The sequence below is a fragment of the Sebastes umbrosus genome, chromosome 11 (assembly GCF_015220745.1).
Source record: "Sebastes umbrosus isolate fSebUmb1 chromosome 11, fSebUmb1.pri, whole genome shotgun sequence".
Taxonomy (NCBI): Eukaryota; Metazoa; Chordata; class Actinopteri; order Perciformes; family Sebastidae; genus Sebastes; species Sebastes umbrosus.
In genome coordinates this window covers 15,208,147-15,228,701 of record NC_051279.1, presented here as the reverse complement: position 1 = coordinate 15,228,701, position 20,555 = coordinate 15,208,147, and the positions used below count along the sequence as shown (strand labels likewise).

Sequence of the window (20,555 nt, the reverse complement as noted above, 5' to 3'; positions counted from 1 at the left end):
TAACCAACACATTGCAACCTGCACCATCTTAACTCCCCAGATTAACATTTCGTCGTCATCACACAATGACCTTGATCTCTGCACACAGCTGAGGGAGGGACGGCGGCGGAAAAGATTCAATTAGATGGAATAAGGCCCGGTGCCAAGACGACTCCACGCTTGCGCTTATTATCAAATGTTTTCATAAGAGTGTGTGTGTTTGTGTATGTGTGTACTTGTACATCTATCTTTGTGATTTTTTTCAATTTTAAATTTGAATAATTACAAATGTAGGAAGATAGCTCAGTATCGCCCACTTTTTAAGTGGTTAAGTCTCCAGTCTGTATCTTGAGCGCACAGCTGATAGGTGCGTGGGTTGTTTACATGACGTACCAGAAGTTGACATTTAACAGTGTGTGGACAGAGATATTATTATAAATAAAAGACCACAAATCTATCTTCGTATCTTGTTGGCTTCTTATTCTGTTAATATGAATACACAACAAGGTTGATATTATTCATCATTACAATAAATTATTAGTTCTGTTATTATAAAAATATAAATATCCCTACATGTATTTTGGCTACGGTCACTAAGGGGGTTCAATGAGCTCCCTGAACCAACGCAAACTGCATCTGTGGTTTTAGGGTTCAGGTTAGAAATAGGTTTAGGTTAGGGAACGGGTTGGGGTTAAGCCTGTGATTGTGATGGTTACAGTTAGGGTAAGGGGGTAACAAACTAACTAACCCTAACCATACTCAATCAGATTTTACTGGGTCTTCAAAATGATAATAGTCTTTGTTTCTTGACGTGCATTTCCAGTTCATCTATACTTTTGTGGTAAGTATTAAAGGGCTGTACCCAAATCAGAATTTTTTTGATTCGACTTGGATTTGGCTGTTCAATACGAAGATTCGACTATTCATTATTTTGTTTCTTCAAATACACCATCTAGCAATCAGATAATCAATTGGCCTGAGTTTCAGTGATGATTTCGACCACATTAAACTCAGTCAAATGGGGTCCACCACAGCTTCATAACAAACCACCCGACCCGTGTTGAAACACGGACCCCGTCTCGTTTACCAGACTTGGGTGTGACTTTTTTGCCGTGTCATCACCCTTCATATCTATACAACCAATGTGTTTATGATTAATTTGTTTACAAGAGCACACAATTGTTTAACAGAGCACAACGTTCTTCATAGATCTAGCCTCTTAAAAAAAATGACGACTCGACTTCACTGACGATGATTCGACTCATCAACTTTCAGATGGTAGCCCTAAATTATAATTAAAACTACTTACTGACATATTTGGACAAAAACAAAAAATTCAATGTAACGTTATTTGTTGTTTCTGTAAATTTATTTCCATACTATAGTACATTAAACTAAAACCAGTGGTTGCCTGGAATGCGGTAAAATGATTCAACTGTCTAAACATCTATGCAGTTCAGTTCATAGTAAATGAGCTAAAACATGCACAACACCACTATGGTCAACTTCAAACTGTATATGAACGTGCATGTGTTTGAAATATTAAGCAACAACATCGGGAAAATGTCACCTAATGTTCAGTTATTACGTAACATCCATTACTGGTTGGTGCTCTGCTGCTGCTGTAACTATCAGCTGCAGCTCCTGCAACGTATGAATGATGCCACCAGATCACCACTTCACTAGAACTGTATTGATCAGATAGACTATCAGCAAAAGGTCACCGCAGGGCATTTGTTTTATATGCACAGCTATTACAACTGTTGCAGTAGCCACTTTATGCACATTAAACATTATTAAAATCTGCTTTATAAAGTGAAGTTTAATAGTCTGAAATAAAAGAGATGTAGAGAATAGGCTTGAGACAGAGAGCCATGTGACACCGTGAAAGAGACCTACTCTGTGCCCTGGTTTCTAACCCCCGCTGATCAATGACAAGTATTGATGTCTCCACGTTTGCATTATGGCATCGCAATGCAGAGGGTCACTTTTGAGGGTTTTATATCGTACACTGTGTCCACAGTGTTAATTAAACTCCCCATCATTAAATCCTCCAATCAAAGTTAGTGATGCATGAAATACGCCATATAGAGCAACATTATCTTGGGAACATTGTTTTACTAAAGCTGAACAGGAAATAGGACAGATCACATGTGACGCGGGAGGCAAGGAGAGTGACGAAATGAAGAACATTGTTTATTCAGTGCCTTTTTCAATGACACTGAAATAATATTCCCTGCAAATCTAATCTGGCCACATAACACCTTAATATGGTCAGATAATCTGGATAGAAAGAGGACAGGGAGGTGCTAGAGAGAGAGAGAAGCACAATGAAAAAAGATAGGTGGTGAAAGTGGATTAATGTGGTCTTGCAGGAAAATTCTGAAAGTATTCGTCAAGGTAGATGCTTTGCTGTACTTTTTTATTTGGGTAAATTTAATACTAAGAATTCTTGTTAATTCAAACCGGTGAGAGTTATAATACCATTCGATTGGCTTCAACAATGTTGTCTGTGCATTACTCTACAGCTGCTTGTGGTCAAAGATCAGTGACTTATTTTAAAATAATCCACAAGCCCTGGATGATGAAGCACATTAGCTGTTTTATGTTTTCACCAATAGTTGGGTTATCATTTTGCCAACGAGTGCTGCCCGGTCAGTGCTTTATTTACATTTGCTATGGAACCATTATCTGCTTCTATAAGACTGAACATTGATGCGAGAGGAATTACATACTCTGCATAAGATTTTTTTAATTATGATTATGGAATTTTTGGGGTATAAAATACACAAGAGTGAAGAGTGGCTTTTAATAGATCACTAGCGTTAACCTCAGCTTTCTACCAATCCATTTGCTGGCCCCCAATAGGCTTTAAGTAATTAGTTATAAAAATCCCCCCATATCTTAAAAACTTGTACAGGAGAAACTTTGCTCTTTTATTTTAAGATGTTAAAAACATGTTTTGTAGTCACTGGCTATAAATGTTGTTTATACTTTGATTTGTGGTGTATAACTTTTATATGTTTCTGGTGTTACTTTTGAAGAAAATCATGGGGCAAGTAAATTGTACTTTAACAAAAAATATGGCATAAACAGTGTCCTAGGTAGGTAGTTAACCTTCTAAACTAGGTGGAGTATATTATTATATATAATCAGCAGCTACAAAGCATGTAATAGAATGGTTTCAGAGCTGCAACTTACTTATTTTCATTATCAATTAATCTGCAGATTATTTTCTTGATCAATCAATTGATTGTAAGGTCTACGAAGTGTCCAAAAATTGTGAAAAATACCCATCATAATTTCCTAAAGTCCAAGGTGGTGTCCCCAAATTTCAAAGTTTTATACGACCAACAGTCGATAAGGAAAACCAGATATTCTCACATTTGAGGAGGAAGAACTGGAGAACATCACTTATCATACATAATTACTAATTATTTTTCAGTTAATTGACTAATGAATTAATTGACTAATCACCGCAGCTCTTGAGTGGCTTATTAATGACCCTAGCTCTGCCTGGTTAGTTGTTAACATCAATAAATATCCAAAATGTATGCTAAATTGTATGTAAAATAAACAATGTCCAGTTCAGTGAAGTACCTATAGTATCAGAGGCTGGTGTTTGCAAAAGATTTGTTTGGTTAAAGGACCTACAAACATTAAAAGTCCCAACACATATTTCAGCCTTCATCATATAAGGCTGGGCTGCAGATCAGATGCTGCCCTGGGGGTCCTGACAGTGTGAAGCAACAACTTCACATGCACAGTTTTTTCCCAGACACCTCTGCATGTTATCTTATATGAGAAGTTATTTGAGACATTTGCCACCTCATCAGGATAAGACTAGCCAACACAAGGACACGTGTACCCTCACACTGCCTATACACACACACACACACTTCCCTCATCACCTCCTCCAGCTACTGTCGTCAGCTGTCCGGCGACACTTCAACCCAATCGCAGAGATAGCGTGTTCATTTGGTCGAGTTGGCAGGAGCTACAGTAGAGGCCTCAAGGTCAGGACCGCCTCATCACACATTTGTTCATTAACTGAACGTTGAACAACACAAGCTTGGACGAGTTTGTTTTTATTATTTTGTGGAAATTAAGACCTTAAAAGACCAGTTTGAGTTCAGTTCCAATGTTATTCCAATATATATTATTTTCAATAATAATATATATGTAACATTTACTCTTTCTTGTCTAGTCAATAATCTACCATGATTTCACCAATTTTACTACATTTAGCAACGTAATAAAAGCCTAAGTAGTTAATTTATCATATTCATGCATTTTGCTTGTACCTATTAAATCCTGGACCGGTTTGCATTCTTTTCACCTTTATGGTATTTTCACAATGCTGAAGCTACAGTAGTGATAGCATAGGAGATGGATCTGAGGAAGTTATTCATCAGTTTCATGCATGAAATCAGTAATTTTCCCTCTCAGGCAGTAGTAGGGTATAACACCATATGCATGATGGTCCTCCACGTCAGTGGACAATTACGCAGCAGACTCTATTTAAATTACACTGGCCAAAAGGATGCTCAACATTGCTTATTTATTCATTCATCCATGTGGAACATGTGGTTATGTCTCAGATATAGTGAACGTATTGTTCAGTTCCAACTGACTCAAGGTGAACACTATATTTCAGGGGTGTCTAATCTGAATGGTCAAGTCTTGCCTATCGACTGACTGCCGAATCATGTTTTTTGGTGGGGTTTTTGCTCATTGATTGTTGCAATTTGTTGTGTGTAAGTGCGGCTCTGTCCGTACTACTGAAATGGAGTGGGGAGATCGATAAACAGACCGACACAACGCGGTATCTTAGCCTGCTTGCTTTTCATGGTTGTAAATAAAACTTTTGGGCCTCCCCCTGCTGATTTTGAGGGAGAATCGTTCACAAATTCAGAATATATTTATCGATCTGATAGTGCTACGTTCTTATGTGAGTGCTCTGATTAATAAATGCATTCTTTGATTTTCAAACAATAGCCTTATGTTGTTGTTTAGCCTTTCTGGGCCAATCACCAAAATGCTGCACTGATGGTCGTGCAACTTAGTTTACATGGTGATTTATTCACACACAATCTGAGGAGATTGATTGAAAGATTGTTTTATTTTTTTTTCAAAGCAGTATTAATAGGCTGATATTTTAACCAAAATAGGCTATATATTATGATTTATTGGGAGAAACAAGCAATGTAAAAATCAGACATTCAGCATCCCCATATAGCCAGAATGGAATGATCTTTTGTTTCATAACCACATTTTTACACCACTGCAATGATGATCTGACTGTGAGATTGGCGAATCAGGCTCATTAGATCGAATAGTCAACTATTCGGGGTCACCCCTTCTATATTTAAATCTGAATAATTTAGAGGGTGACATTAGATTGGGCGACTTGTACTACTTTTTCCCATAGTTTCCCAAATCCTGTTAATGCAATAACATATCCTGGGCGTGTTTATAGATATTCTTGCCACCTTCTATAACAGTAGTGGCTCTTACGTAAATCCTCAAAGGATTAGCAAAACCACCGGTGAGATTACCAAAGTCACGAGCACCGCTGTAATCCACAGCATACCGCCATCTCCACAGCAAGACATACTACCTCATCACCCCAAACCAACCCAGAGTCCCTGCTCTATATCTCAGTCCTTCATCTGAGCTACAATCCCAGTCTCAACCTTTGCCTAAGAAAATCCCCTCCAGTTCTTCCAGTCTATTGGCTTTAATCCACTATTGTTTATTTATCAAAGATTACTCACCATGTGCCACTTGGTTTCCTGACCCAACATGAGGGCACTGCAGTTCAGTCCTTTTGGTAACTGACCTCTTCTCCCTTTAAAGTGCTATATCCATCAATACATAGAAATTAGTTGTGATGACTATCAGCTGCACCTCACATGTGTGTCCATTCTTATAATCCCTGTAAAATATTTAGAATTACACTTGTGTTTATTCAGATACTGTTTTTTTTTTGTCCTAAAGGTACAGAAATGATTTTCAGAGGATTGAAAATGACTAAAATCTGTGTTTCTCTTCACAGGCTCCATTATTCCTCAGGTACATCTGGGTGAAGTTTTTCCCTTTGCCATGACAGAGTTTGGTTCTTAAAGTTAAGGCTGTCTAAAGAAAAACTCCACAATATTTGACCGATGAAATAATCCAGAAACAACCCAAGGACTGCATGAGAGAAACCTAAGAGGTCGACTACAAACGGTAGGTTTCTGATCACCATCCATTTTGATATTTATCATATACAGCATACTTAAGATTTGAATTGGTATGAAATGTGAATACATGCAATTATTTTAAGAAAGGTCTCTTTTGAGACAAGAAGAGGCATCACTACTGAAGCATCTGTTTCAGCACAGTTTTGTAACTTCTACCTCACCTTTAATTGTCATTCTCTTGTTGTTTGTTCTCATTTCTTTTCAAGACAGGCAGTGCGTTAAACAAGAAGGTCCTAAAGCAAAGGGATACAAAAACAGATAACCAACATCTCAGTAAAGACAACCGAAAATCCAGCAGACTCTTTTCTTGACTTTCCCCCAAAGCTCAATGCTTTACTGAACATGTGTCATAAAGGGAGGTCAACACACAAGCGAAGATGAACCCTTATGTCACGTCACACTTCAGGAGGGATCTCTTTCCCCATTTCCATTTGTTGTAGACTTTTGTATTCCCTGCTGTTGCTGGTTGAATGAAATAGCTTATTCTATATTTGTACAGTTATAGCAGTAGCTCTTTTGTTTTTCAGTTCTCTGTGTACTCACCACAGTACAGGTTTGATTCTGTCTACTGCTCCAAAGAGGATGCAGGTACATACTTGTAAGGATTCAGTGGTAGAGTTCTCTGGAAATGGTTGGGCAAGGTAATTACTAACTCTACAAGCATATCTTTTCAATTGCAGATATATTTGCACAATTTTTTTTTGCTTTATTATATCTATGGGTGTTGCATGCTCATGCATGTTTTTTGTTAGATTGTTTTTTTTTTTAGCTTTTCGCATTGCATCAGCATTTGATAATCTTCTATTTTGTTTGTGGAATCTCTCTCTGATGTCCAGGTAGCCTTTTGTGATCTGGTTCAGAGATGATGAGTAAGAGACGACAATCCACAAATCCAGTTACGCTCTCAGCACCTCTCAGCTCTTTGGCGCCCAACATGCCAGAAAAATATAGATAACTCCCTAAGGTGACCTGTGTACTTACCTTTTCCCTCCATATGAATCTTCCACTTAAAGCTAAAAACACAAGTAGTGTTGGAGATAGATCAAAGTAAACTCTCTGTCTTTTGTTTTCTTCCCTTCTTTCTTATCTTTTGTCAGGCGTAGGCGATTTCTCAGCCGTAATGCTGAGCTGTTATGAGGTATGTCTGCTCTGGGAGACTAACTGTTGCAGGTGATTGCTAACAGCCGAGTAGTTTGGGTCAATAATATTCAGTCAGTAAAATAAGTCTTCAACAAATTGGACAATGGCCATCAGACAGATGTGCAGACTCTTAGAAAGAAAATGTGAAATTGTTAAAGCAGTGACATGATTGAACAGGAAATGGCAAACAAAATATGGTTCTATCAGTTGGGACCCTCTTGTTGGGCAAAGGTGACATTTCCTTGACAATTTAATACTTAATTGTGTGTACTATATTCAATGCTTTATCCAAGACATATTGGCATTGAATGATGATGGTAGGCGTTTGATGTACTGAAAGTACTTTACTCTTTGTTTCCTCATGCCCATACCAAGGGGTTGTGAAACTGGAGAGAACTTGGATCGTAAGAACTGGCATGTTTTCTTTTTCTTTTTTGACTGCATGCTGGAAATGTTTTTATCATATCGTCCCATTTTAAGTTAATTTGGAGCATTTGTCTGTCTTGTATGCATCTTGTCACAATATTATAGAAGGTAGCGAGCTGTGTATCCTCTGTTTCCATCTCCATCCTCCTACTCCATTGCATTATCAGTTTATAGTTTTTATCAATTGATGCCTGCTTGAGGCTTCCCTTTTATTGTTTTGAACTGAGCAGAACCAATCCTGCATGCTTTTGTGATGTATGTTGAGGTCAATCCAGTCCTACCTCTCCTCGTCAAAAGAATTCTTGCAAATTGGGGGTCACAGAAATAGACTCCTTGGGCTGCTGCTGACATCCTTCTTTTCAGCTCACCTCACTCAGTGTGTATGATTTAAGGACATTGTCTGTTAATGAATGCACCCATGGACCGACTTCAAGAAAGACCACTATCACTGAAAAGATAGACTCTACTGGGAAACATCATTATAAATTGGGGAAAGTAAGTGACTGATCAATGGTCTTGGAGGGAATTAACCTCTGGTTACCATTGGCCACTATGGACTTGCAATTATCTCTTCATTAAGAAGGACTGAAAGACTGACTGTGTTGTTAGCACCACACACTTAATTGACTGTGTCAAGGTGCTTAATTGCCAAGTCAACAATCAAATCAAGGCACACTGACGAATACAGAGGACCATAAGAGACTTTATAGTACATGATGGGAGCGGCACGTGTGAAACGCCGCTTCAGTGCTGTGGTGGACGGGCCAGTTGATGAGGAGGAGGTCATGAGGCTGGCACAGAGTGCGGCAGACACGGCTCTGGCAGAGGGGAGTCCAACGGGGTCAGGGACCCCAACCAGCCCCTCCCCGACCCATGCCCTGAACGGCATAACTCTCCAGATCAACACCAACAATGCACGGAGGCAGAGCGCCATCGGAGTTGGGGGAGACGCAGGAGAAGGTGGGGTGAGAGCAGGAGGAATGTGCTCAGGACCAAGGAGTGGAAGAGGCAGTAGTGTAGGAGGAAGAGGAAAAGGCCGATCATCCTCGGACCAGGATTCTCTCTCTTCCCCCTCCACTACCAACCGCCGGCGCGCCAGGCGCTCAAGCCGCCGGCCCCGACAACGCTTTGTGGGCAAGGACGGACGCTGCAACGTCACCTTCGTCAACATGAGCGAGAGGGGCCAGCGCTACCTCAGCGACCTCTTCACCACCTGTGTGGACATCCGCTGGCGCTGGATGCTGGTCATCTTCACCCTCTCCTTCCTTCTCTCCTGGCTGCTCTTTGGATTTGCCTTCTGGCTCATTGCCTTAGCGCATGGGGACTTCTCCATTCGGCTCCCCCCCAGCTCAGGTTCCTCTCCGGGATCAGGAGAGGCCGGGTCTGGAGGAGAGTCTGATAGAGAAGCAGTGGCTGAGGAGCCGTGCTTCTTCCAGGTGAACAGCTTCATGGCGGCCTTTCTATTCTCCTTGGAGACGCAAACATCCATCGGTTATGGCTTCAGAAGCGTGACCGAGGAATGTCCCCTGGCAGTGATGGCGGTCATTTTGCAGTGCATCGTGGGCTGCATTATTGACGCCTTCATCATCGGGGCAGTCATGGCGAAGATTGCCAAGCCCAAGAAGCGCAACGAGACACTGTTGTTCTCTGACACAGCGGTGGTAGCACTGAGGGACGGGAAACTCTGCATGATGTGGAGGGTCGGAAACCTACGCAAGAGCCATCTGGTAGAGGCACATGTTCGAGCACAACTACTGAAGGTGAGTGGAGGGACATGGATAATGACAGTGATGAGAAAAGAAAGATATCAGAATGTTTGGCAATGATAAAAGAGAAAAGCCTTTCTGTTTTTGAGAAAAAGGTCAAAGAGGTGAATTGGACAGACGGGCAAAAGTAAACGATTGTATCAAAAATAGATGTTGCTACTGTGATAGAGATAGCGGTAGAGGAAAAAAGGTTGCAGTAGAGAGAAAGAGAGAGCGCTGAGACCATCTGGCCTGTATTCTGTGGACCGTAGTTAATGAGAGCTTGTTTTATTTTCCCTCAGGGGTTAGGAAGATTTACCATGGATTAACTTGCCCACTATTCTTTAACTGAGAACCATTGTCCTTATTCATCTCATTTTCCCTTATGTGTGCTGTATGTGGGTTAGGTGATTGTACTGTATGTATGTTTACCTTTCTGTCTGGCCTTATATGGGTAGTTTTAAACATGTTTCCTATTTTTGTGAATGTTTTGTTATCAATGCTGTGTGTGTATACAGGATATGTGTGTATGCTGCCAGAGTTGTCCAGAGGGTCAAAATCTGTGGAACATTGGGGCTACAGCATAGACAATTTGATCTCTCTTAATAGCATGACCATATCAAAGTTCAAACAGGGCAGATGGGATTAAGTTTGCGAGGATCAAAGAAATACAATTCTAAATGCTGGGACTGGATATTGTTCCATAGTACGGGTTGGGTGAGTGATAAGCCTATGCATGGGTGGTATGACTAAAGACTGTCAAATTCATCTGAATATAATAACCAAATACTAAGCTTTTGGGTCAGGGTGAGAAATTTAATTTCTAAAGATGACCGTAGGAAATGGTGTCAAGTGTATTTAAAATTTTCATTTACAGTATTCAAGGTGACAGATTAATGCCCTCTTTTCTATACTGTTGTGTTGCATTTTATAGCCAAAATTACTTGATAATGTCCTGCCTGCCTTTTGCTGACGTTTGTTTCATATTGGAAATCGTTTCTAGTCTCCATTTCATATTTTCCCACGTGTAAAAATCAATTTTGCAACATCACAACATCTAATGTGGAAAGTTTAATGTATCAAATAGTGACTTTATTTTACTCTCCATTCCCAATTTCAGCCAAGGGTGACAGAAGAGGGAGAGTTCCTCCCGCTGGACAATATGGACATCAACGTGGGCTTTGACACTGGCACCGACCGCGTCTTCTTGGTCTCGCCAGTGACAATTGTCCACGAGATCAACGATGAGTCGCCCTTCTTTGAGATCGACCGAAAGACCCTGGAGAATGACTCTGAATTGGAGGTGGTGGTCATACTCGAGGGCATGGTGGAGGCCACAGCCATGACCACACAGTGCCGCAGCTCCTATCTGGCTTCTGAAATCCTCTGGGGACACCGATTCGAACCAGTGCTCTTCGAGAGGAAAGACTGCTACCAGGTCAGAAAGAAAGGATGGAGCGATATCCTTCCTTTCCCTTAATGCTATGACTGACGTGGTATCCATTACTTCACTATCGTTTGGAGGGGTGCATATAATATGTGTTTTTAGCCACGGTAGCGGTGTGGCTCAGGGATTGCAGTGTAAGTCAGTTGGTCCACCACCACTTTGGTTATTAAATATCTCAACTATGAGGTGGGTTGTCACAGACATGTACAGACATTCACGGTTCCCAGACGATGTATCTCAATGACTCCGAAGATCCCCTGACTTGTCATATAGCACCATCAACAGGTCAAAATTTGTATAAGTCCAGTACTTTGGTTTATGACCAAACCAGAGGGCAACTACCGATTTCTGAAAAGTGAAGCCAATGTGGAAGTGCCTTAAACTTGCATTCTTTTAAATGGCCATCAGGGGGCGACACCTCTGGTTGCAAAAAGAAGTCTGATTGTATAGAAGTCTATTAGAAAATGAGCCTACTTCTCACTTGATTTATTACCTCAGTAAACATTATAAACATGAGTTTAGGGTCTCAATCGCTAGTTTCAAGTCTTCTTCAATACAGCATGATGTTCATTTAGTAAATTATGGTCCCAATCAAGAGTCAAATAGACCATAAAGCAGGATATGCTTTAGGGCGTGGCTACCGTGTGATTGACAGGTCGCTATCATGGAGTTGTCCATGTTTTCGTCGTAGAACTTTAACCCTTTCACAGTGTGTTAAAAAAATGTCAGCGTGCTAAAAATGTCTTATTCAGCGTTCAGTTGTACTTAGCTCCACCCTGAGTCATGTCACTTCTGGTCGCAAAAAAAACAAGATGGCGATGGACAACATGCCGAACTCGAGGCTTCAAAACCGTAGTCCAAAATCCAATGGGTGTCGTCACGGTGACTACGTCCTCTTCTTATATACAATCTATGGACCAAACACCTGCAAAATTGACATTCCCATCAGCCTCAGTTGTACTTTGTGTTAAGTGCTAATTAGCAAATGTTAGCATGCTAACACGCTACACTAAAACAGTGAACATGGTAAACATTAACCTGCTAAACCTCAGCATGTTAGCATTGTTATTGTGAGCATGTTAGCATGCTGACGTTAGCATTTAGCTCAAAGCATAGCATATACAGCCTCACAGACTCATCTTGTTACCTTTCAATAAAATATGTATTGAAAAATTCTCATCTTCTGTCCTTTTTGCAGGTGGACTACTCGTTCTTCCATCGGACATATGAAATCCCGAACACACCTTCGTGCAGCGCTAAAGAGCTGGCCGAGCAGAAGTACATTCAAAGCTCGCGCTCGTCGTTCTGCTATGAGAACGAAGTCGCTCTGCAGCTCGTCTCCCCTGATGACGAGCCCGGCCCAGACCCTGAGTGTCCCTCCCCACCGACCCGAAGGCAATCACTGGCAGAACATCTCCACTATAACTGAGCCTGTGGCATAGGAGGCCTAAAGGGAAAAAAGACAAGAAGTTGACCCAGTGGTTTAGAGGAAGAACAGGCAAAACGAGAGGGTTAGACAGGTAGGAATGGGCAGACCAAGACAGACAGGATTAAAAGCAGATAGGGCCAGGATAAAGGACACGAAGCGCTGATTGGACAGGAAAGAAAGTCCAGAATAGAAGCAAGTCAAGAGATCCATTAAATGTTTGCAAGATTTAGGAAAGTACTACTATACACATTAGATTGCACAGAGAAATAAAAAGGAAATGAACAGATAGAGAGACAGTGGGAGCTTTTGGGTCAGTCTTTTGGGGAGAAGGGTTACTACACTGGCTTAATTGTCTGATTGGTCCTGGCAATCTTTCAGGATCATTGAAAACTCGTCTGCTAAGTCTCACATCTGGTCTGTCACCACCACAACACGCCCATCTGGCCCATCTAATGCCTGACTGGCAGAATATACAGCAGCACCCCATGGTGGCTCTACCATGCAACTGCACCTCCAGTTTTCTGACCTGCGGACATTTCTGACCTGAAATGAAATGAATAGTAGTGTACCTTCTGAGGTACAACTCAGGAATGTCTTCCACTATGATGCTGATTTATCATTTAATGTTTTATTTTTCGTATGGTAAGTATGGATAGTGCACATCTTGGTGGGGGCTGTTGAGAATGTAGTTGAGTATTAGGCTATAGGCTACTTGTAGAGCCAAAGCAGAGCAACAGTAACATGGAGAAACGGCTGAAAACTAGCAGCGATTTTGAGCAGTTTTTCTATGTTACGTACTGTATGTTGTTTGTTTTTTTGGCTTTTTTTCTATGTGTCCTTCAAAAAAATGTTCACTGATTGTAACATTTGTTTCATTTAATCTAAAATTTTGTGTTGAGTTGAATGCCATGTGGTCAGAGGAAGCGTTGTAGTGTTTTCCAACACGTTCTCATCCCAACTTGTCATAACTGACGCTTTGTCATTTTGGTCGCAGTAAACACATGCTTAATGTCGTGAATTAAACAAAACTACTATAGTTAGCATACTTGCCAGCCCTCCCGATTTTCCCGGAAGATTCCCTTTTTTCATTGCCCTCTCCCAGTTTCCCCCCATGGTCACAATTCTTCCATGTTTTTCATGATTTACACACAAATTTTCACACCTTTTTTCCTTTTTGTTATCTCAACCTTTTTCTGGCATTGTACAGCATGTATAAGCCCTACTGTTTCCATCTGGACAACAATACAGCTACACCACATGTTGTTTCCTGGCGGAAGAGACCTGCGCACAACCGCTCGCTACTCAACAGTTTGAGCTGTGCTCGCCACTGGGTTCACCAGGACCCCCAGACCTCTCCCCCCCCCCTTTGGTTTCAAAATCCCCCCTATTTTTGAGGTCTCAAGTTTGGCAAGTATGATAACTAGGTTTAGGACAAAACAGCATAGTTGGGCTTAAAACCACTATGTTACAGTGAAAATTACTCTGAATGTTGGGAACACGGGACACACAGGACATGAACAACGGTCTCCTGGATGAAAGCCTTTTGTTTCTTGGACCCATCCACCTCCCCTCCCGCCCGCCCTGTGTCTCTTTCACTCTTTAAACTACGTCACCACAGCTCTTTCCCTGAGCGCTTAATATTGACCCGTATGGGTTTATATTGTACTTAATGGAAAGCCTGATGCGTCTCGTACCGATGCTAAAGGGTGCCTTTGGTGTCAGAATCGAACGCCGACGGCTGTGACAAGGCGTTGGTATTTGACACCCTGGGAATGAGAACGGGCTGTGTTTTCAGACTACTGCAGTGATACACAATGACAGATGATGCTGGCTGTGTCCAGACTAGTTAATTACTATACATTCTTTCTTGCACTACGATCTACAGTATCTTCTCATGTCCCGTGTTGCTAAAATCAACCACACTGTATTGTTTTGCTCTGTTGCTTTTGGATTGTAGTACTTAGTGACTGACATTATAATCTTGTAAGTGTCTTGGCACTTGGAAGATGGAAGATGGTTTGGACTGAGACCAAGGTTAAAGGGGGTTGCTGTCATTGACTGTCAACGCACAGGAGGCCTAAAGTCACCTCCAACATCACTAGAACATAACTGAACTGAGGGGGAGAGGTATTGTGATGACGGCTTGCCGTTTCTGAATCTCTGAGAGATAAAACATCTGTCTAACACCTGCACAAGCGGATGAGGATTGAACTGGAAACTACACCACGTTCATAGAAAACAATTCTGTATTTCTGTGCCCATAAAATCACGTGACACCCTGACTAAATCTAATGTGTTACAGTTGCTTTCTCTCACAAATTGTGAGAACAGCATAGTGAGCGGTGCCTTCATAACAAACCAGAGATTTTGCAACTGGCCCCTTCATCTGCAACAGTTAATTTCATGTTTGAAATGTGCTTAAAGCTTATTTTTATTGTGTGTATTTGCAAATGCTACTTATGCAAGAGTGTTTTTTTCAAAACATTTGCAGGATGTTGTTCTAAGTAGACAATAATGTCTATGCTGTGAATCTGCTCAGTAACTGAGTAGTCTCGATATGAACATGCACTGATGACATGAAGAGGCTTTTAGCTGTATTATATTGCAATAGTTGCACTTTGTAGTAATATTACAAAGCACTTGGAATGTTATTGTATATTTCAGCTCCTGTAATGACTTGCAGTAAATTATGCCACCGGAGTATTTAAGTGATGATTACAGAAGTTGTTGTCAGGAGTGCAACATGATATTAAGATTTGACCAATAATCAGCTTATCCAACGCACATCCAGGGAACTTGTTCTTTGTACTTTTGCACTAAAGTAATATATGGAGACTAATATCACTAATGAAGCTCTACAACAGCACGGTAGTGTTGCTGGATCAGCACATGTTAACCTCAAAACATCAGTCGCAACGTTTCACTTCAGTTATTGAAAGTTTTTTTTATGGTTACCTCAGGGGGGGTGGGGTGAGGTATTGAAAACATATTATCTGTTACAATTAGTGTTAATGCTCTTTTATGTTTGTTTCCTCTCTTACGCTTCTCCTCTGGCTACCATGTTCTATTTATAGGTTGCATGGTGGGTCGTGTTGTTCGCCCTGCCTCCACTTGTAACTTGAACTTACTGCACCATCACTTTAACTACGATAGCGCTTTTTGAAACCACAGAAAGAGACAAATGGATTATTTGGCATTTCACGGTTGCTTAGGATTCACTTATACATAGTGTAAAATACATCGTATACATACATTTTTAATAAATGAGTGAGATGAAACTAATAAAAGCTGTAGCTACCTTTCCTACGTTATTTTTCTAGACAAAGGGAAACCTTTCTGCTCCAACACTGAAATGTAATTCAGTGCTGCCTCAGGCACAGAGCACTTCCAAATGAAACTGAACTGTGTTGTAGAGCAAATAAAACACGGGGATTGAATTGCAATTATTGGTTGCTTCTTTGTTTATTCTCTTTATAGGTTGCAGGGCAAACCTACTGACCATTTTTCAAAATGTCATCCAGATGGTAAGTGTAATTTATCACTGCTCTCATAATCTTTTTTTTTGCATATACATTGAACTGTTATTAAGATTTAAAAAAAAACATTTTAAAGAAAAAGTGATTCAGATTGGGTTTATAATTTCCTCACTCTTACAACGTCCTGGCTGCCAGAGATTAAGACTCTGTCTTGTCAACTTTCTGTTTCCAATGTTCACAACTCTATATTTTCACTGACTGCCTGTCACAGAATACAGTCTGAACCTAAACCTTAGCCAAACATCTTCTTTTTTTTTACAGGAACAAGTGGAAGAATGTTAAAACCGAATGATGTAAATAAGACCATAAATATATTATAACAACAGAATTGTACAACTTTGACAAGTAAAGTGTTAATTATTTTTTTATTGCGTTGTTAAAATGACCTGTAAGCTTCTGCAAAACTCTATCATCACTACTGATAAATCAAAAGAATAAAACACCCCTTGTGGAAATAATAATGACCCTATAATAACCTTTGAAATGTATATGTTATAAAACAATATAGCCTGCCATTAAATGGCAAATGGTCATTTACACATATATAATTCCTTTAGGAATGTATATTCCTAGAAAACTTCCTGTGACGTGCAAAAGAACTATTAGAATCATGTTGTAGAAATATATATATATATATATATATATATATATATATATTTCTATATATATATATATATATATAAAGTCAAAAGTTCAATAAAAACCTGCCTATGAGACAGAGGGGATAGTCACCATACTGTACACTTTCTACAATATCCATGTCCATTATGAATATAACAAGTGCATTCACTTAAAGGAAGAGTTGAACTTAAAACATATTCTCTTTTTTCACTTAATATCCGGTCAGATTATTCAGAAACTATGAAGAGAACCACTTGGCAAATTCCTGCAGTTTACAGTTAGCATAGTGTGTAGATTAAGTGCCAGAGAAATGGACTATATAAGTAAACTTTGTTTTTATAAGAACATAAGTTAATAACAAATTTGTTTTAGTTCAACAGCACCTTTTAGTGATGTTCAATCTTAATTTTTCAGCAATTCTTTTTGTTTTTAAATGACTGTATATATATATATATACATATATATATAGTATATATATATACTATATATTTATATAGTAGTGTGTATATGTATAGTATATATATATTTTACAATGTAAAAAAAAAGTATATAGGCTATATATATATATAGTGTATATATAGTAGTATATATATATATATATATATATGTATATATATATATATATATATAGTATATATAGTAGTATATATATATATATATATATATATATTTTCTATATCTTTTTTGTTTTTTTTACATTGGTGGAGATATGTACCGAGAGCCCCAGAAGCCTGGCACCTCGGGTACTCGGGTTTAGTCGGATTTCGGGTGGATGATCTGAATCACGCGCCTGGAGTCAGATCATTCCAGTGAGCCGTCGCTCGTGTTTGTTTGTTGGACTCAAACAGATCTGATCTCAGATCAGTGTCTGCCTCCACTCTGCCTCTCTCTGCCTCCACCGGGCTGGTAAACAAAGAGCGCGCAAATCTCCCCTCACTCTAGCGCGAGAGGTGCCGCAACCAACAGGCACCTGCTGCAGCGCTCCAACTGGCCGTGTGACGCGTCACTCACAGCTAAGCCCCGCCCCCTGACCGTTAGCATTGGTTAACGGCCGACATTCTTCTGTAACCGTCGACGCCATTCGTCGCCGCACCCGATTCATGCCAGCTCGGGGGCGGAAAGTTCTCGTCGTATTCATGAGGCGGGTCTTTCTGCTCGGTTGTAGAGTTTGATTGGACTTCTATCTCTCGGAGTAGTGACCGAGAACTGTCTCCTGTAGTCTGGTTGGTGCGCTAGCAGGAAGTGTCTCTCCCGGAGCTGAAGCCGCCGCCGTGCCCTCACTCTGCTCTCTGTGTTTTATTCCCATCGAGGAGTGTTGAGTGCGGCTCCACCGTAGAGAGGAGCGGTGCAATGATAAAAAGCCGCATATGCGGTAGGCTGCTACACACACCTATCAGGCAGGAAAATACCCACCGAACAGCCTCACCCCGGTCCTCCTCGCACCGCAGCCTTATCCACGACTCACAGCGGAACCTGAAGGTGAGACATTTAATTGCCTTTACTCTTAATCCAACTCGTAAATAGCCAGTGAAATATCCTGCTGAACGTGTCATATTTCAGAGGAGCTGGAGCTAACCCTCCGCTATGGTTGGTCTAAATGCGGTGGCATAACGCCTCAAAATGAACCATTATGGGGGACTAGAGGCTGGTTTGATCTTTATGTTTATGCTTCGAGAAGAGGCTTACATCCAGATGACCTGTGTCTGTCTAATGGACATATTAGGAGGCATTTTGACCCATATAATTATAAAGTATTGGCCTACTATGACCTTTTATGTCATATAATGATAATAACCTAGCTATATTTCTCAGTGAAAATGGCTTGGTTATGTGGCTGCCACATAATTATAAAGTATTGGACTATACTGTGACCTTTTGTGTCATATAATAATAATAATAATAATACCTAGCTATATTTCTCAGTTCTTGGTTATGTGGCTGCCACATGCATGAGATTCACAGTCAATTAAAGGCTCATGTGATTGTTCATGTTCAAGGTGTGGTTTGTCAGTGTCTGTGCTGTGGAGCTACAGACCTTTAAATGCAGGTATAATTTCTAATGGAAGAGCTAATTCTCATCATCATAACCAGTGGCTTTAATAATAATGTCGGTGTGGTTCGTCAGTTTCTGTGCCTTCTGAGCTACAGACCTTTAAATGCAGGTATAATTTCTAATGCTGCAGCTGTAAGCCAGCTTATTCTCATCATCATAACCAGTGGCTTTAATAATATAATGTCACCTCTTCCTCACTGTCCACTGAAAGTGCGCAGATGACACAATACCACCATCACCCGATGCAAAAGCTGAAGGAAAAAAGGCGTCTCCTGCTCCCCCACCCCTTTAACACACGCACAATCACCACGCAAGACACCCACACATTAATTACACACACACACACACACACACATATTATATAGACCCGCACCTAAAAAGAAGACCCCCCGCATTGAATGACCTCAGTACAGACTGGAGGTATTGTCTGTGGGCTGCTGCTGCTGCTGCTTCTTACTGTTGCTATGGAGGAGAGCAGTCAGGTTTTTGGCAACTCCAGCTGCTGCAGGACGAGTTTGCTGGCTGGTCAGTCCAGGCTGTACTGCGACAACCTGTGAGGTCTGTGTGAGTGTGTGTTAAGACATTGCTTCAGGGGGAATCATTGGTATTGATGGTAGTCGTCAGCAGCAGCATTTACACACACTGCAGCTTCTTCTTCTATATGATCACTATGATTTAAGAATAGAGCAGATTATTCTATATTTATCTTATTGTTATAACAAAAACCTATAACAATGAATTGATGATGCTGTGTTGCCAAAGCTTGACATATTAACTATTAAAAAAGACATAAGTCAGCCATACAGATGCACCGACCGGGTGACATGTTTCTTTATAACTAAGAACAAGAAAACTACATTATCCACAAAACCCACATCCCGGTGAGGTAAAACACTACAATATGAATGAATTTGATGAAAATAGTCCCCAGTAAATTAACTATTTACTCCCCTTTTTAGTTACGTTTGCTAAAAACTATGGTGCCTAACTGTTGTAGTAAATCAAAGGCCATCAAACCACATATTTGTGACCAGTTTTTTAAATATCTTCAGTTGGAACAAATGGGCGTGGGGCTGATTTCCACAGAGTAGAGAGGTCGTAAAGTATTGAAATATGGACTACCGCATTGTTGGGCTTTTCAAGGGATTTGTGGTCAACAGTAAGAAGCCTTTAAGAACAGATACACAACCGTTTCATAAAACTCACATATTTTACATACTGAGTGGCTGGGTGGTGGCAACTCTTTTGTCAAGGTGTTTACTCCACACCCAGAGTAGTATTGAAGTAACAGGTATGGGTAAGGCAGGGTTTAGGACAGGGCCCTGTCATGAACAGACAGAGCGGAAAAAACTGAGACTGATATGCATAGCAGGAATCAAGCCAGATGACATACCAGTGGAGGCATGGAGACGCCTAGTAGTTAAAACAGGCCGGCACAATGGCCTACCTGTCTGATCATAGTTGACACTTGCTCAAACACAGTGTTGTTTCCAGTAGGGCTGACCCGAATGCTTCAAAGCTTCAACCGTTGCCATGGTATTCAACCTCCAAATCACTATTCAAATGCTTCGTTTTTATTTTTTAATTTGTAATTTTTATTTTTTTTAAATATTTTATATATAAGTATGTAATAATAGTGTATGAATCCCCAAATAGCCCATGAATAAAAGAATAATCTCACAACATTATTCATATTCAGTATTAATTATTGGTAGTTATTCTCAGATGTATATCGCTGTTTGTTGTGTGTAGAGGTGTGTGTGTGTACAGTAGTGTGGCAGCGGCACTGAAACGGATGGAGACTGACAGACAGACTGATTATTTTTTCGACTCATACATTTTTTGGGTCCTTTTGAAAGTCAGCAAATAGTGAAAAATGTCCATCACAAGTTCTAGGAGATTGTGGCAACGTCTTAAAATGACTGCTAGTTCAA

The 20,555-nt window shown here is 40.4% G+C and overlaps 2 protein-coding genes across 10 annotated transcripts in view; both read left to right on the top strand.

Annotated features, from left to right (window-relative positions):
- The window catches only part of kcnj14 (potassium inwardly rectifying channel subfamily J member 14), a 40,262-nt gene extending 25,569 nt beyond the window's left edge, over positions 1–14,693 (top strand). Inside the window, exons 2-5 of one of the 4 annotated variants that reach the window (XM_037785920.1) lie at positions 6,038–6,210; positions 6,435–9,550; positions 10,656–10,973; positions 12,181–14,693. In XM_037785920.1, the coding sequence (XP_037641848.1) occupies positions 8,504–9,550; positions 10,656–10,973; positions 12,181–12,411 (1,596 nt within the window). In that variant the 5' untranslated portion in view covers positions 6,038–6,210; positions 6,435–8,503 and the 3' untranslated portion in view covers positions 12,412–14,693. Of the gene's footprint in view, positions 1–6,037; positions 6,215–6,430; positions 9,551–10,655; positions 10,974–12,180 lie in introns of all 4 variants that reach the window. The other 3 variants (XM_037785921.1, XM_037785922.1, XM_037785918.1) reach the window with 3 other exon arrangements.
- A 2,935-nt stretch (positions 14,694–17,628) lies between these two features.
- The window catches only part of myh14 (myosin, heavy chain 14, non-muscle), a 35,303-nt gene continuing 32,376 nt past the window's right edge, over positions 17,629–20,555 (top strand). For 3 of the 6 annotated variants that reach the window (XM_037785096.1, XM_037785095.1, XM_037785094.1), the window contains exon 1: positions 17,629–18,047. The gene's annotated coding sequence lies outside the window, so the exon portion shown is untranslated. The remainder of the gene's footprint in view (positions 18,048–20,555) is intronic. The other 3 variants (XM_037785099.1, XM_037785098.1, XM_037785100.1) reach the window with 1 other exon arrangement.